Genomic DNA, 14,251 nt, shown 5'->3' with positions numbered 1-14,251 from the left:
CAGTACAACAGATGAGTAATCTGTGCAGGATCCAGTAATGAAGAGCAGTCAGGTTGTGTATGTCAACCTTTTTATAGAAAGCAATAAAGCATTCTCACTAGTTGTAGCTCTTGTGCAGCCAGACTGATGTAATCAAGGCCAAAATGGGCACAATGGAGTCACGCACAATGGTTTGCAGCACCTGAAATTTGAAACAACATAGACGGCGCCACAGAACAAAGAGAAACTGGAACCACTGGCCAACTGGAGTGAGGTTCGTTTTTCTTGTTGGGGGACGAGAGGGAGCTGAATTTCCTAAAGTCACTAAAGTGCTGGTGCTTTCAGGCGTCACGAGAAGCACGAGAAGCATGAACACCAAGGTACACAGATGACAGTCTCTGGCTCCTGCACGTCTAGCCACACAGAATGCACGAACCAAGCACAAGTGAGAGACAGTATGAGTGTGTTGCTGGTCCACACTGATCAAGCTACTGAATTTGAGGAGAAGCCAAATAGATTTGTTGCCATCTGGTGGTGAAGGTCGGAAGAGTGGAACAATTCTCTGACTGAAGTTGCACACACTCTCCTTGCTGCCAGAGTCACTAAGTCATCCAGATCCATCCAACTATGACACACGTAGGTCACCAGTTCACTTGGTTACTGAACCAAGAGAGATTTAAGTCAAGCGGAGAGGGAGGCATTAGTTTAAGACATTAAAAGGGATGAAATGCTTCATGTGCACTGACTGCTACTACATTAAAATGTATTTAAAAATGTATAACGTTTTAAAAGGAAGGAGACAGAACAAAAGGAAGAACTTGTGAATGATGAAGACCCTGTGAGGTTGTTTTAAACCATTATACATGACAAAATACTTTCTTTTCAACAACTTTAAATTTTTTAGTAACATCCATGGTTTATATATTGGTTTGCCTATAAATTCACTAATGGCTAGTAAAGAGCTACTCCAACAGTCAGTCTGACTTTGTGTGTATAAATGTGTGTGCGATCCCAGTGAGGAGGGGAATGAATTTGTTTAGATTTGAGCAAAAAGCACATCAACAAACTGCAGAAATCCCCAAGAGAGAAATTACATCATTTGCACTGGTCAGTCTGTCCCTCTCTCCCCACACACACAGGATACTCTTCTTTCCTCAGAAAAAGGAGTGAATGTGAGAGTGTGAGAGCAAACAAGATCTAGAGAGAGAGGGGGGGCAAGTTGTGACGGAGCCCTGTTCATCTCATCACTGGCACCACAGTGACTAGCCCAACAGTGTCAGAGAGCCCGGTCTGGCAGCCACATTTCCTGCACTCTCTCTCACTCACACTCACACACACACACACACACACACACACACACACACACACACACACACACACAGCTCTATTTTACCTTAGTGGGTGCTGTTTGTTATCCGTCTGGCTCAGTTCCCTCTGCCTGTCTGCCTGCCCACCACATAAACCCAATAATGCTACACTGCTTAGGCTGCTCCGGCCCTGGCCAGCCGCCCAGTGGAAAAAGAGGAGGAGGACATGAAGAGAAGGAAAGGGAAGGGGAAAGTGAGGAAAAGAGAAGGTCACACACGGACACAGAGGCTGGCACACTGAAACCAGAATCTGGGCTTTAGGACTCGGAGGCCGTGAAGGCATCGTACTGCCTGTATCCACAACAACCTTTGAAATTATTCTTTTTTTAGTCTCTCTACCAGTTTCCTCACAATATTTAGACACTGTGGATGCTTATTAAATTAAAACAGGCTCAAAAACAGACCATAAAACAAGTTTCTACAAGAGAACATGAGCTTTTAATGTTTGACTAAGCCTTGGTTTTAGAACAGAAGGCTGTGAGGTCCAAATCGTAGTCTTTCATAATGACCACCACCATCAGACATGGCTGCTGGCACAAAGTCAATTTCTGTATTCAAACTGAAATATCATCACACAATCAAATATCTAGTATAGTCTTTCCAAATGTTCTGACGCACGCTGAAAACCATTTCTTCTAAATCCACATCCGCCCCCTGACATCTACTTCACCAGAACCTGACCCCGTACCAAATACAGATTCATATCATGGGTATCATCAGACTCACACACACATACCATGAATGAAGCAATGAAGCACTTGATGATGCCGCTGTTATTACACTGTTGATTGGGGAAATATTATTACTTTACTTTCCTTAAACAGCGCTGCATTTCAGTCTTAATTAAGTTGGTACATACCCAGTTAATATTTGAGGAATGTTCACTTATTTTTCTGTTGAATTAATTAACTCTATGCAGCTGCTTCAAGTCACAAAATACACTCACTCCTCTATTATTATGATACGCTGTATTACAATGATAGAAAAAGGCAAAATGTATTTGGTCCTATTTCAATATGACATCCACAATAGTAGATAAATCTAGATGTTAGAAATAAGAAAGAGAGTAACTGGAATTACATACAATTATTAAACCTTGTCTACCAAGGGTAAAATAGGTTAAATGTCTGCTTTTCCATTTCACTGCCACATGCAACATACACTTGAACACCATTGTGAACATCTCAGTGGCCTGTGGAGACACAAGAGACGGGAGCTGAGGTGGGAAACAGTTTGTCATAGTTACAACTGAGAACATACGCTTCAGTGCAGACAGAGATGTGAACGCCGGGAGAACAGAGACAGACAGAATGTGCTACTTACTTATTTACTTGCATAACAGTGAATGAAATATGACATCAGGGCTTCAGGCCAATGTCTTGGCCGAGCACTTACACACACACACACACGCACGCACACACACACAACACACAACACACACACACACACACACACAAAACTCGTGATGATTATCCAAAAAGGCACATGGGGAAACATGCTGTACAGACAATAAACAAACACACTATTCTGATAGTCTCACACAAATCAAAATATATGCTCAAAGCACTTCTTCCCAAACCCAATCCAAAACCCTTCTAACATAAACATATACACAATATGAGAACATTCCACAGACTTACAATGATTTTCTAACAAATTATCATAATAAAAATGAGGGTTAAAACGTTAAATGAATCTTCTGCTACCCTTTTCCAGTGTGACTGACATATTTTCCGGTAAGTCAGCTATACTAATGAGGACCTAACCAACATATATGTTGACATAACAAGGTGTCTGTGTTTGTGGGGCTGTCGCCAGTTGACAGAGCTACTGTTAGCTTCTTACTGTTAGCTTCTCCGTGGAAGCAATGTGAAACATGAGGATTGTACAGGAATTATCATTATAATAATTATAATTATTATTATATTATTATATGTGTGTCTGCTTGAAGGCAGAAGAATGGCTCAAATAGTATTGTGCGTGAGAGAGAGCGTTAAAAGTTATAGGAAAACACACAAAAAGTGTGTGTGAGAGGAAAAGTAGAGTGTAGCAGTATAAAGGACAATAGAGGAGAGGAGTAGGAGTGGAGTAGAGTAGAGTAGAGTAAGGAAGAGTCAAGTCAAATAGAGGAGAGTGCAGAAGAGAGAAGAGTAGTGAGAGGAGTAGAGAGGAGAATAGAATAATGAAGAGGAGAGGAGAGGAGAAGAGAGGAGTGGAGGCTAAAAAGTTCTGAGTTGCCAGTCTGGGTGATAATCCCCTCTGCAGACGCTTGCTCAGACTCAGACAGCAGAGTGTGTAAAAGCAAGACAGGGGGAGATGTTTCGGGGGTCAATGATTTATTTTCATGCCGCACAGACATTAATGGAAACCAATGGATACCTAATGATTTGTAAGTGATTTATAATAAATAGGCTAAAACATGCAAAACCTCTGGTATACTCCTTTAAAAAGGATATCCTGACTTTAGTCCTGGTTCAAGCTCCAAAAATACTGGTTCCTACATTTCCCATAATGCAACCGATAGCATCTTTTTCTTACACCTTCACTGCCTGTTAAATGCCGAGTTTGTAACACAGGCTTTTCTGCCAGATAACCAAAATCATATAACAAGCTCCTCCAGAGCCACAGAGGACATTATCCAAGATGCTAACATGACTAGTAAACCTTTAACAAGCTGAATATTTTCTCATGCTGCAACACTAAAGAAATTCAACTAATATTTACTGATACTATAGAACAACACCAGTGCATACAGCCATTTTCAACATTCAGATTACACTTGTTTGTGTACTCTGTCAATCCCCAGTTGACTGGTTGCGTACGAGACAGAGAGACAGGGAAAGAAAACAAGTGTTGTTTCTGAGCTCCGAGTATAAGAGAGCTTGTGTCTTTGTTGGTCTGTGCGTGTGTGTATAAGGGAGGCGGCTGCAGACAGACAGGCTCTAGGGGATTACAGAACAGGACAGGGCACTATAACTCATCGGGCCGATCACTGGCCACAGACAGACAGGCTGGGTCAATGCTGATGGCTCACTGATAGGAATCTGCCACCAACAACCGACAAAGAGCATTTATCTGCGGGGGAAGCCCAGCCCTATTCTCACACTCAAACAAACATGCATTCAACACACACACAGCGCACATTACCAGTCTAATATACACATACTCTGTTCATTTTTGACTCATCACTTTCACCCACTCTGCCACGGCTGTCAGCGTGGCTCGCACTTTCATTTCTCAGCCTGATCATATTTCTCACTCGTTGGTTCCAAGGAAAAAACTGACATTCTCAATTATCTTTTTTACTGTCTGGCTCTTATTTTTGTAATTTGACCGTCATTCCTATAATTTATGATAACATTTCCACTCACAAGCTTAATTTTGATGTGGAGGATGTAGCGACACGAGAGGTCAAATAATGAGCAAACCCAGAGTTGTACCATATTATCTAAGCCAATGGCTCCCAGCCTAGGGGTTGCAACCCTTAAGGGGGTCTAAAATAAACCTAAGGGGTCACAAGATAACAAGGATAAGAAAGAAAAACATATATTTATCTTTCACAATATTACAGTTGATCTTTTCTGACATGGACCCTTTTTTTTCTTGTGAAATATTGGATAATTTCCCATCTTCAAAGCCCCTAAAAACATTTATCATTTAAATGAAACAATCTTCCACAGAGTCCACACTAAGGGCATAACCCATGACTAGAAGTCATAAGTAGCTTCATTTAGGTGGTCACAAGCCAAAATGTTTGGGAACCACTGACCACATAGTTAGAAAACACACATTAACAGCAACCAAAATGCCCATTATAGTCATCCAATGCAGTAAAAGTTAAACCAGGATGTAGCCTTCCAAACTTTTATACTAAGTTTAGACAACCATGTGGGATGTGTCTACTTGCATCCCAAGACCTGAGAAATACGAATGATTGACAAACTTATGATCCATGTGTTTTATCCGTGTGTGGATGTGTGTACTCGTACTTGCCACCCCAGATGCCAGGCCGTAAAGCAGGCCTCCCTCGTCTTTCGGCTCAAAGATGTGGGTTGCTGGAGGTGGACACTTCTCCTGCCTGATGAAGTTATAGAGCAGAGTCTTCACCAGCCGACTGGTTAAAGACAAACTGGGAAAAAGAGAGACAAATGGAAAGAGAAGGAAAGAGGTTTAAAAAGTCAGCTGGAAACCTTCATCAGTGCAACATTATGAAGAATGTTAAATATCTAAGAAGTATATTTCCTGTATGTCTCAGTGCACTTGATCTCAAGGCGTACACAGTTTCACACAGATTACCAAACACAACATTTAGCCAGACAACAAAACAAACACTACAGACACATTTATTACACCAGACATTACAAATAAGCAGCTGCAGTGCAATCCGTTTCATTACTTGCTTTCACATTCAGTGCTTAACCTACACAGATCTTAACAAGAAAGAGCACGTCTGGCCTTCTGAGAATTAGCCTGTAGTTGAACCATGTTTGCCAATAAGAACTCTTCAGTGTTGAATGCAGATGTAAAACCTAAGAAGAGAGCTCTAGCTGTACTTTTAGCTTTACCAAAATGCTTTAATATTGGGTCAATCTGCATCTTCAGTATTACAATTTTTCTTGTGTCCAGTTTGCCAACTTCAGACTTGGAGAGCTGCTGGATCACAACTCTTTCTAAATATTTTCATCAAAATAGGGGTTAATGCTACAGAAAGATAATAACTGGGCTCCTTAGGACATGCTTTCTGTGGACAAGGTATAATATTTCAAAGTCTTCAACATTTCAGGAATTATGTGAGTGTCTACAGTACTGGAAAATAGGCTGCGGCACAGGCACAAGCTCAGCTGCACACGTTTTCAAAATAAAAAGCCCTGAGGTTATCTAGTCCTGTGGCCTTCCTTTGATTTAAATGCTTAAAAGGTGTTCCTCACCTGCTCAACAGAGACATTAATTCTATCTGACTGCATAGGTGCAACTGAATTAAGAATATAAACACAATGATTTGAATTATTCCCTTTTGTTGTGTTCCCAAATGTGCAGTTCATTTGCTGCCTCATTATCTGCCACTAATACTTTCCGAGTGGTTGACAGTCCAGTCATGCCCTTCATAGTGGAATAAAAAGCAAAGCCAAGACACAGGACTTGTTCTTACATGTACATGTAGGAGTGTGTGTGTGTGTGTGTGTGTGTGTGTGTGTGTGTGTGTGTGTGTGTGTGTGTGTGTGTGTGTGTGTGTGTGTGTGCGTGTGTGTGTGTGTGTGCGTGTGTGTGTGCAGCCAGAGAGACTGAGATCCTATTCTCAGTCCACAGGAGTCCATATCAGGTGTCAATTTGAGACTCTACTCTGTCCTCATCCCATCAGCTCTCTCCCATTGAGTTACATACGTGTAAGTGGTCATGTACAATATCCAATATCGCTGCTTTTCTAGTTACACACAACCTTGCTTTCTCAATAGACCAAATGGCAAAACCATTTTAGACAGCCTTCTAATCTGTTTTGCCAACATCAGCTACTTGGAAGCTCAGCTCAATGGCAATTAATCCAAAGTGCTCTCGTTTGGCTCTTATGCTGTGAGAGCCCTAAAAGAAAATTACTTCCATCCTCTGTCCATCCATCTAAACTGCACTACTAGACTTTAAAATTCATTCAGTGTTACAGCATTTATCAGCATTTATTCATATTCAAGATAACAAGGAACTAAGAAGAATTGGGTTCAAACCATTTCATAAACCAAGTACAGGTCGACATCAGAAGGTTAAGTGTTGTTTTTATTCTACTTTTATTAGCATTTAGTAAATTGTCTTATCACCACATTTGAAGTTTATGGTTATTATCATCTTTTTAACAAACAGACTTGCTGGTTCCCTTTCAGTTCACAAGGTGACAAAGGAGACAAATTGGTTTCTTCTTTTTTGCTTTTAGTATCAAGTGAATACATTGTTTGGAACGTGATGAGATTGACTGGAAGCACAGTGAGAGGCTAACTGTATCAGAGTCACATTGGATTGGAGAAGACCCAAAATGATCTGGGCCTGTGTTCAACAGAGTCGTCAACAGATTGTGGACGACCCAGTTACAGAGGCAAGTGAGAGCAACTTGTACAGCAGTTGAAATGTTATTAAATTATTCCACTTGTTCTACATTTTCACTCCTATTTTTATGCAAACGTGACACTTAAATGTCTTGGTTGAGAAAGGCGTTACATTTAGCCATGTATTTTTAATAGTTACAATTACTGCTTATTGCATTAAGTTAATGGAAGTCTTCAGTGGGGTACAAACTGAATGAGTGAGTGTTTTCTCACCATCGTCCCTTCATAATGTGCTGGTAGATTAATCCATCTCGGAGGATGTCTTTGTGGAAGAGCTGATAGGAGAAGAACACCAGCAGCGTGGTCACTGCTTCAAACAGGATGCTATAGGTGATGTCACTACAGGAAAAGACAGATGCATGTAAAGTTAAAGAGAATAAGTTATAACTTCTGGTAACACAACTTCACAATTACAGTTACAATCCAAGTACAGAAGTCTGTTAGGGATTTGGAGGAGCTATACCAAAAGAATGGCAATATTCCCATCCAAACCAGGAGCACGTACAGAGGAAATGGGTCGACAGCCACAAAGTGGCGGAGGGAAGAAAAACAGGTAGTCTTGAAGCTTGGAACAATGAATAATGTTGGAATGCTGAATGCATTTACACAAGAGCCAGGGTTTGATGTGCGGAGACAACAGAAGAGAAGGAGAGAGGAAGAGGAAGAAGGAGAGAGAAAGTAGACTGGCAGCCAGAGAGAGGAGGACATCAACAATGACACAATACAGGCAAGGGAAAAGAGAGGAAAGGTGGAAGATGCTGCGTCAAGCAAACAGAAAATGTCAGTCATGTTTCTGTGAACTTGTTTTGACACTGCAGAGGAGGTTTTGTCTGCAGACACGTACGTACTGTTTCTGTCTCTCTGTGACAGACTGAGTGGCAGGCAGGAGATAAGTCCACCATTAATAAGTAAATACAGTGAAATTTTCACAAATTAAAGCAGTGTGTTAGCATGCACACCGCCCACTGGGAGTAAAGGCTGATAGCATTTTTCAATCATTATGTTCCCTCCACTCCCACTCATTGGCACCACTCCTAATCCAACTTTCATTTCAAGCCTTTTCTCTTCTTCTGAAACAACATTTTCTCTCTTTCAGTCCTATCCCTCCTTTTTATTTTGTCCCTTTGCACATGTTGCCAGCTCAGTGCTCCGGCACGTCAGTCTGGCTGAGGACGCTGGAAGTGAAACATATGGACATCTGAGCCTAACCTTGTTCCCATAATGGATTTCAGCTTCTCTTGGTTAGTGAATCAAGGAGCGAAGTGGAGCACGCAAAGAGAGACACATACAAACGTTTCACAAACTGCTTTTCATTAACTGCTCAATGACTAACATCCTAGACACATTAACAACCAACAAACATGAATAAAAACAAGGAACTAAAAGACAGGCTGGGCTGAGAAACTGCATAAAAGTCACCAATACTTGATGTTTTCATGTGAATATTATTATGTTGATAATATAATGTCAAACAGGTGATCCTGAACAATTAACCCTGTGACATTAACAAATTGCTGTGTGAGGCGGTGTGAACAACCTAAATGTCACTTTACAGTGTTGTATCAGAATCAGTCTTGTATGTCTGACCTTTTCAGTGTATGCAAGACACCATGGGGGTGTCTAATTCAACCTTCCTCTCACACACACGTTCATACATACTCATATATACAAACAAGGGAGATACTTACAGCAGCGGCACTTCAACGATCAGGTGAACAAGGTTGGACAACAGCTCCTCAAGGAGGTCCTGGCTGCCTGTTTCTACACAACACACATTATATGAGACATATATGGCAGCTCCCTGTTGATCATAGTCAGTCTCCGGCTCCCAGTGTACCAATCTCAGTCTCTATCCTTCCCATCATCTGTTCATGCTCACCGTACAGTGGAATGGCATTGAGGGAAATTAGCTAAAAGTATGCAAGAATGATGGACAACCATTAGGAACGATGTGGCCTAGAATGCTAAAGTGTGAATTGCTAAAGATTCACACTTGCCTATTATGGAATGACGAGCTTCCTGCTACTAGAGCTAGCAGTTGTGACAGTGTTTGCTACAGTTCTGATGGTACTGACTGAAACTCCACAAAAAGGATTGAACAGCCTCCAGCGAACACAATCCACTGTTGCAACAACTCCCCTTTTTTTGTTGATAGTGTGTATAACAATCGGACACAAAAACATTTTATAACTATCATTACTGTCTTTAGCAGACAAGAGAAACAATGTAAGACTTTACCTTCTAAGACCTTTTTTTGAGGAAACTGTGCTCAATGCTTTGGAAGAGTTTTCAAGATCTGCAGATGGATTATATTCTCTCTACCACTTTCAACAAGCTGTAATTAGCTCTGTGTCATTTTGCAGGCCAATCACCGAAAGACATTTTTATAACAATCATCTAACACAGCAGATGTAACCCAAGGTTTGTATGGAGCTGTGAGTGAGTGTGTTGCTGTCTTTGTGCAAGTGAATACTGGTGATATATAATGGTATTTTCATTATCTCTGTGAGTGAGCACCACAAAAAGTGTTATTTACATTTATCAAGGTCGTAAAGAGGGCACACATTTGCACAGTGTTTATTGAGGGACTGAGCTCAAACAGGGCGAGTGTTTGAGGCCAAATTCAGATGCAGATTCAGACTTTTATTAACAGAGTCTCTCAGAGACAGCTGATCCAGGTCAGTAACCATGGGTATTTGTGCTCAATTAAAAAGCCAATTTCTTATCTCTCTTTAGGTATGATGGGAAGTGTTACACATTTGACCCTTGTGGCTATATTATAATAACTCACCTTATGAGTCTACAGGGAGCCAAACACTTTCTTGGATGTTTTTCATGAGATTTCTCAGCAGATGATGTGGATTTTTTATGTAAAGTGCACTCACCTCCACAGGAGCCTGGTGCCCTCTCCTGGTAGGAGAACTGTAGGTGCAGCTCCTCTTCACTCATCTCCCTGATGAACACCTTGAGCAGGCAGCGAATCATGAACAATGCATTGTGGGCCTGCCAGATAAACAGCTGACTGCAGAAGAGAAAGAAGAAAAAAGGACACCGCATTCAAGGTCAAACATAGAACTGTGACAGAAATAACTGCCATGAAGGGGCTGGCTATGTGCCATTGGTTTATGTCCTAAATTTAACAAGGACAGCTTGGCTGACTGCGTATGTTCTTCAGTAATATGTTGCATCCCCCTCTGCTTCTAAAATGACACTTCCCCTTTTATATTGTATTTTTATATTGCCTCGTGTTTCTTTTATATCTTTTCTTAATGAAGCCTTGTTGTTGAAAGGTGCTATACAAATGCTAACTTCACTAATGGCTTTTGAGTTACGGTACATCCGTATGCCTATCTGTCTTTAAAATGGTGGTGATGGAAATAAAGAAGAAACTACTTTTCTCATAAGAAAAAAGAACAACCAAGACAACTGTGAGAATGCCTTCACCATAGCATATAATGATACGACACAAGTTACTATATATTCACAGAGAGTCGGTGAGAAACAAATGAAGAGGAAAACAAGAAATGATTGGAACCATACAGTGCAAGCCACAATGTTTCACAACCACTTAACGCCAACACGGGGGTGTCTAATCAGTCCCACAAATTGACAATTTGCACATGCCAATTATGTCAGACCCAGAAAATGTTTGTTTATGGGACAAAATCTGTTCTGAAATGTGAGAGAAATAGATGGGAGTGTATGGGGAGCGATAACTCCAAACCTCTAATGATGTTTAATAGAGGATGAGGAGTTCCCAACCGAAGCATTTGGTGACTTGGGCAGGGTCAATCTCTGTGGAAATGGAGCTTAGCAGTGACTGCAGAATAATGCCACATGTGTGGATGGTTATACCTCAGCAGTTTTCTCATGGGAAACTACAACCACTTCAGCATTTCCCCCCCTGTAAAAAAAGATTCCCTGCCTGCTTGTGATCAAACAATAACTGGCCTGCACTCCCGCACAGTGAACAATGACATGCAGAGGGTCTATCATTACTGACACAGTTCATTCTCCCCTCTGAGGTTCCCATACTCACTCTTGGCATTCTGTAGAGATTTTCAGCTCTTTGGTTCTTCCCAGGAAAATTCTCACAAGAGCGCCAAAGTTCCCCGTTCTGGGATTGTTTTCAACTTGGGAGAAAAAAAAAGGAGGAGAGAACTTATCAGCAGCATTACATAAGCTACAGAAACTTCATAATTTGATAGTTTGGCATGTAAACAACAAGAAATAAATATTTATTTTTTCATCTAAACTCTGGAGAAGTTGATTTTCATTGTGACCAAGGTATGGAACAGCAAAATAAATATATGCTTCATTTATATTATAGGCAACGTACTGAGGATCTTGGCCAGGGGGATGACAGCCTCTTCCAGCAACTTGGAGTCTCCACTGTTTTAAAGGAAAAACAGGGAAGAAGACAGTTAGAAGGAAAAGAAGACGATACCTAAAATATATGCAAGAGAAAATGGATCAGAGGAGCTGACTGCTTGAATCATCTGTTCTCTATTGTTATGCTAGAAAACTGCAGTATAATCAAACACTAATAACATTCAAATAGTTAGAGTCCTGCAGTGCCAGAAAATAGACAATCCAAGTTATATAAATGCCTAAAAAAGTCTGAATGAGACGTACAGGGACATTTTTATCAATGTTTTATGATATCGTTATGACCAATAAATATATTTACTGGTTCATTAGATCAGTTGGAGACATTTGTGATTTATACTAACTAATGTATGCCATCTATACATTTTGATTGGATTTCAGTGTAGAATCTTTCTTTCATTCTTTTCCGGTGGACAGCTCTGTCAAGTGCAACACTCTGTGTTGTAAGTAATTCTTTAAAGCACTCGAATAGTCCACTTTCTCATGTTTCCCCCAATGCATATGTTCACTTTAAGCCTTGTGTGGCCACATTTTTGATTATACCAGTAAAGCACAGCCAGTAATGAGCAGGATCGGTGCATAAGCGCACAAGCTCTGTTAACGTTACAGAGATCGATGAATGAAACGCCCTTATTTGGTGAATATTTAACATCAGTCACAGACCAGCAGCAAGAGGAAATGCAGTGTCTTTACTTATCAACACTATGTACAAAGGAACTAAATGTTAACTAGTCTATCTATTTTCAGCCAAGCAGGACAGTAACCCTGTTGGATCATTACTGAGGTGAGCTCCGCAAACATCCTGCCTACAGTTTAATGTTGGATCCTGGCTGGGAATCTTGAAGGACTTTCTCATTGGAAAGGTTGTGTGGCAAACATCTGTTAATAGCATACTATAACTCTTGAGTTAAATTGAGGAATTTTCAAGAAGTTGTTATAGCTGTCACTCATAGTTTGTTGTTCTCCAAATCTTCTACACCAGTTCCACAACTTTTGCTAATGTCAATCAATTTTATCTCCAATTTGTTTCCCTTCCTGGCTTCTTGTTTGGTTTATGCTGGGCATGTCAGAATTTCATCTAGGAGATGCAACTCTCAGTTATTCATTATTAGTTTTTTTTCAATGTCAAGTTATTCGAAATTAATCTGATTTTTCCTCTGATGATTTGGTCTATACGCTCTTGACAGGATGGCCTGGTAAAACGTATTCAAAGCAAAAACAAATCTTTTTAAATGTACTTAATTAACAGCAAAACACCAAAAGCATAGAATGTGAAAGTTCTTGACCTTGGACATAGTAGTTTGGTCAAAAATCCTTAAAACAAGGTCTACTGACTAGCATTCTCCTGAACTTTCAACTGTATCTTATGTTGTCATCATTGTGAGATGAGGCTGAAAGCTCTGGAGAAAGCTAGTCAGTCTGTCTATTTTTTTGTCTAAGAAAGCATTCACTTCATAATGACACCAAACAGAGAATAGCAACATTTCTGCATCTGTGAATCTGCAACCAGGACGTTTTTGGTGCTCCAATTATCATTATTTGTTGGATTCTGCAATTTCAGATGGTAAATAGTGCTGCAGTCTGAGAGCATTGTACTACAACAATGTGGCACATAATCGGACACATGTCTAACAGAAACTTTCTATGTGTGTGTTTGTGTACCTGCTGGTGGGACTGATGAAGGTGAAGGAGATGAGCTGATTCCAGAAGGGGTCATTCTCCGATATGGACTCCGTGCCCACCAGGGCCTTGAGGCTGGGGTTGTCGGAGAGGTCACTGACTTGGCTGGTGTTGGCACCCATCTCTACTGGCTCCACTCAGCCAGACTCACCGCTCTTCACTGCTTTTTCACCAGGCATATGCCAAATCCTGGGGCAGAGGAAAAGCTTTAATCTGTGGATTAATTATTAACTCAATACACAGCACACACGCCAACTGTATTTCCAGAAAATGTCTAATTAGAACAGTAAAAACAAGCAGTCACTACATCCAATCTAATTCAATGAGCATACACTAATGACTGCCTTACTGGAGAACATGACTTTTCATTCACCTGGCGCCCGGAGTTTAACTTCTCTCTTAAATACAGCAACCTTAGTCCACCAAAATGGCTAAAATAGCCCCTGCAAACAAAAAAGGCCAGTAGGAGATGTAACTGGCACAGAAGCAACATTCATTGTATCACTTGTAAACATAATTACAATTCAGATTAAACATCACCTTTAACTTTTACTACTCCTTGGCAAAGATGCATCACAGGTAGCACAGCTATCAGGTGTGCATTTGGTCTAACTGATAAGCAATACAAGAAGGCATGCTGCCATGGGAACTAAAAATGTGGATCTCTAACCTCCCTATCCATGTATTACAAATCAACTCCAACACATACATTACATACATTCACGAGAGATGCCAAGTTCACTGCAG

At 40.7% G+C, this 14,251-nt stretch overlaps 1 protein-coding gene across 1 annotated transcript in view; it reads right to left on the bottom strand.

Annotated features, from left to right (window-relative positions):
- The window catches only part of dym (dymeclin), a 49,362-nt gene that overhangs the window by 34,491 nt on the left and 620 nt on the right, over nucleotides 1–14,251 (bottom strand). Inside the window, exons 2-9 of the mRNA XM_070924158.1 lie at nucleotides 13,878–13,947; nucleotides 13,487–13,693; nucleotides 11,775–11,827; nucleotides 11,475–11,568; nucleotides 10,321–10,457; nucleotides 9,124–9,196; nucleotides 7,649–7,774; nucleotides 5,336–5,475 (exon numbers count right to left, since the gene is read on the bottom strand). Of these exons, the coding sequence (XP_070780259.1) occupies nucleotides 5,336–5,475; nucleotides 7,649–7,774; nucleotides 9,124–9,196; nucleotides 10,321–10,457; nucleotides 11,475–11,568; nucleotides 11,775–11,827; nucleotides 13,487–13,626 (763 nt within the window). The 5' untranslated portion in view covers nucleotides 13,627–13,693; nucleotides 13,878–13,947. The remainder of the gene's footprint in view (nucleotides 1–5,335; nucleotides 5,476–7,648; nucleotides 7,775–9,123; nucleotides 9,197–10,320; nucleotides 10,458–11,474; nucleotides 11,569–11,774; nucleotides 11,828–13,486; nucleotides 13,694–13,877; nucleotides 13,948–14,251) is intronic.

The sequence above is a fragment of the Enoplosus armatus genome, chromosome 18 (assembly GCF_043641665.1).
Source record: "Enoplosus armatus isolate fEnoArm2 chromosome 18, fEnoArm2.hap1, whole genome shotgun sequence".
In the NCBI taxonomy this organism is placed as follows: domain Eukaryota; kingdom Metazoa; phylum Chordata; class Actinopteri; order Centrarchiformes; family Enoplosidae; genus Enoplosus; species Enoplosus armatus.
The sequence above is the reverse complement of the archived record's forward strand: the minus strand, read 5'-3'. Positions and strand labels throughout refer to the sequence as shown.